Below are 2654 nucleotides of genomic sequence, written 5' to 3' on the forward strand. Positions count from 1 at the left end.
CAGCTTTTGGAACGTTCGCCCAACTCGGCAGCACGACCGCTGATTACTGGGCCTTGCAAAGGATGGATCATTGCTTCGAGAAGCAAACAAATTTACTTGCATCAATTTTTATTTTTTCCAGTTTCAATTTTTTATTTTTTATAATTTTTTGTATTTCCCATGGCACGCTTTGATTTAGAAGAAAAAATTCAGAACAGTTTTTGACACTTTCGATACCAGAAGCAACAACAAAATACACGCAAATGTTGTTTTTGCTCTACTGATACTACCTGTTTAATGTGCCTTGCGTTATAGCTTCATTAGAAGCAGGGCCAATAACATAAATCAACAAACAAACAAACAAAGTTTCACCTCTTGCTGCATGAATCAAAGAAAAATTAGGCCAGAAACGTAAATTACTTACAAAATCACATAAAAATTTACCGAAAGAAGGCCGCAGAAGTATGCTCTTTGTCGGAATCGTAGAAAAGTAACCACTGACCAAAAACCATTTGCATCATAGAGGTACTACGTGCAACCGTCCCTCCGGCCGTAGACCCAGCAGCACAGTGCAGTAAGCAGGTTGGTAGCAGGAACAGCCGATCGAGGCACGGTGTGGTGCAGTGCATTTGTGTTACCGACAACAAGTTCCCTTGGAGTTGTCGCAACGGCGCCGTTTAGGATGGATGCCAAAAATGACGATTCCGCTGGCAGCGACTCGCTGGACAAGTCTTTGCAAAAGAAATGTGTAGTCGATGACGTTGGTCAGGGTGAGGGTTCAACGGCAAATGCAGCGCTGGCGCAAGGCATTAGTGAAAGAAATGATAAACAAAAATCGGATACTGACGCTGAAAATCACCCTCCTGCAATTTCCAATAATTCACAAAACAAGACTGAGAAGAGTGCAGGTGATGGCGTATGCGGTAGTGTCTTGGAAAATAGTTGCCGAGTGGAAGGTAAATATGAAAGCAGTAGCATTCACAACGCAGGGATTGCAAACGATTCAGAAACAGCGCTTGTAGTTGATGATGCGCACGAAGCGGCTAATGTCGCCAATGTTAATAGCAATGCGGCAGAAGGTAAAACGTACACTCTTAACAGTGATGATGCCGCCATTTCCAATAATATAGAAAATGATGCAGCAGAGGCGCCTAGCGAAAGTAACTCCAATAGTAGCAACAACAGCACCAATAGCAACAGTAATTGTAGCAGCAACAATAGTTATGTCTTCGAAACAAAAGTTAAGCGGATCTCCAAGAACCTCAAAGAGACAACTCTGGCTGAGTGCGCGAATAAGAAAGCCTCAGCAGACGATACGAACTCCACTTCGTCCGCATCTTCAGCCTCATCGGCCTCGTCTACACCGGAGTGTGAACAGGCGACAGTCGATGACGCGACGGCGGCTTTATACTCGTTGGGTCCTAGCACTAGCGCCGCCGCGGCGGCAGCAGCAGCAGCCGTAGCTGGCGGTGCCAGTGGCCAAGATGAGCATGATCATCGCTCAAAAAAAGTACGGTTTCATCCAGATGTTAAGGAAAACGACGGTGGTAATAGGGTTATTCCAAAAAAGAAGAAGAAACTGAAAACAGCTCAGGCTGGAGGTAGCCCGGGCAGCGGCGCTGGTGGCGCTGGCGATGATGCGTCAGGTAGTAGTCAACGAGGTACATCGGCTGAAGATGACATGGAGTTTGACGAAGAGGAAGATGTGGAAGAGGAAGGTACTTTCAGCATAGCTAAAACGATAGAAGACGCGCAAGATTATTTGAAGGAGCATCCGCTCACATTTGCCGGTTCATTTGATAAAAGTAATGTCACCACACAAAGCGGTCTGCTAGAAGAAGGAGACTTACCACAGCTAGCCGAAGCATCAGAAGACGATGACGAAGACTTCTGTGGTCAAGAGCTTCCAGAGAATGGAGTGGCATGCATTCTAGGCAAACAAAATAAATGCGGAAAGGTAGAGATATTATTTCCAATTATGAATTTTGATACCCAATATGCAATTTTTATATTTACGAAATTAATGAATAAACTTATTTTCATAAGGTTGAGTTCCTGCTGCGTTATGTAGATCGGCCTGGCTTATTTTGGGAAACAGAAGAATTAATCGGTCAGCGATGTCCCAATTTACTTAATCAGTATGAGCAATGTCGTGAAAAACGTCAGGCGCGTTTAGTGAGTTGTATACAAGTAATTATTACGGAACCTTTGTGTTTTTAAAACAATTATTTTTCCCCAACTAGATGAACTTTGTGGCGAAGCGTCAAAACCTACGGCAGCGATACACCGACTTCTAGAAACAAATGTGTTCACGTTGAGGTTGACTTGACTACTGGAACAACAACCATATTTCGCTTTATAGTGTTTGCGGTGCAGAAATGCTTCTCACGATAAAAATATATATATATACAAAAATCATTACAATACAAAAAGTATGAAATTTAACGCAAAATTGCTGCTTTATTACAGGCTAACCTAATATTCACGCACGCCGCCAATTTATTGTCAAAAATTTCTCATACACATGCAACTTGTATGAGATCAACCGAAATTGAACGGCGTGCGTATGAAGCTAACCTAATTCCAATTTTTGTTCTGCGTGACGTGATTTGACGTTTCGCTCAATGAAATCAAATGCAAACGCATGCAAGTCAATTTCGGGTGACGTAAAAAAA

At 42.9% G+C, this 2654-nt stretch overlaps 1 protein-coding gene across 1 annotated transcript; it reads left to right on the forward strand.

Annotated features, from left to right (window-relative positions):
• Positions 1 to 267: 267 nt before the first annotated feature.
• On the forward strand, positions 268 to 2442 carry LOC118757033 (ankyrin repeat-containing protein kinase A-like). Its single transcript, XM_036491762.1, has 3 exons — positions 268 to 1936; positions 2026 to 2154; positions 2223 to 2442. The coding sequence occupies exons 1-3, from the start codon at positions 662 to 664 to the stop codon at positions 2274 to 2276; spliced, it is 1458 nt and encodes a 485-aa protein (XP_036347655.1). The 5' UTR covers positions 268 to 661; the 3' UTR covers positions 2277 to 2442.
• The last annotated feature ends 212 nt before the right edge of the window (positions 2443 to 2654 follow it).

The sequence above is a fragment of the Rhagoletis pomonella genome, unplaced genomic scaffold (genome assembly GCF_013731165.1).
Source record: "Rhagoletis pomonella isolate Grant_MI unplaced genomic scaffold, Rhpom_1.0 Rhpom_scaffold_13816, whole genome shotgun sequence".
In the NCBI taxonomy this organism is placed as follows: Eukaryota; Metazoa; Arthropoda; class Insecta; order Diptera; family Tephritidae; genus Rhagoletis; species Rhagoletis pomonella.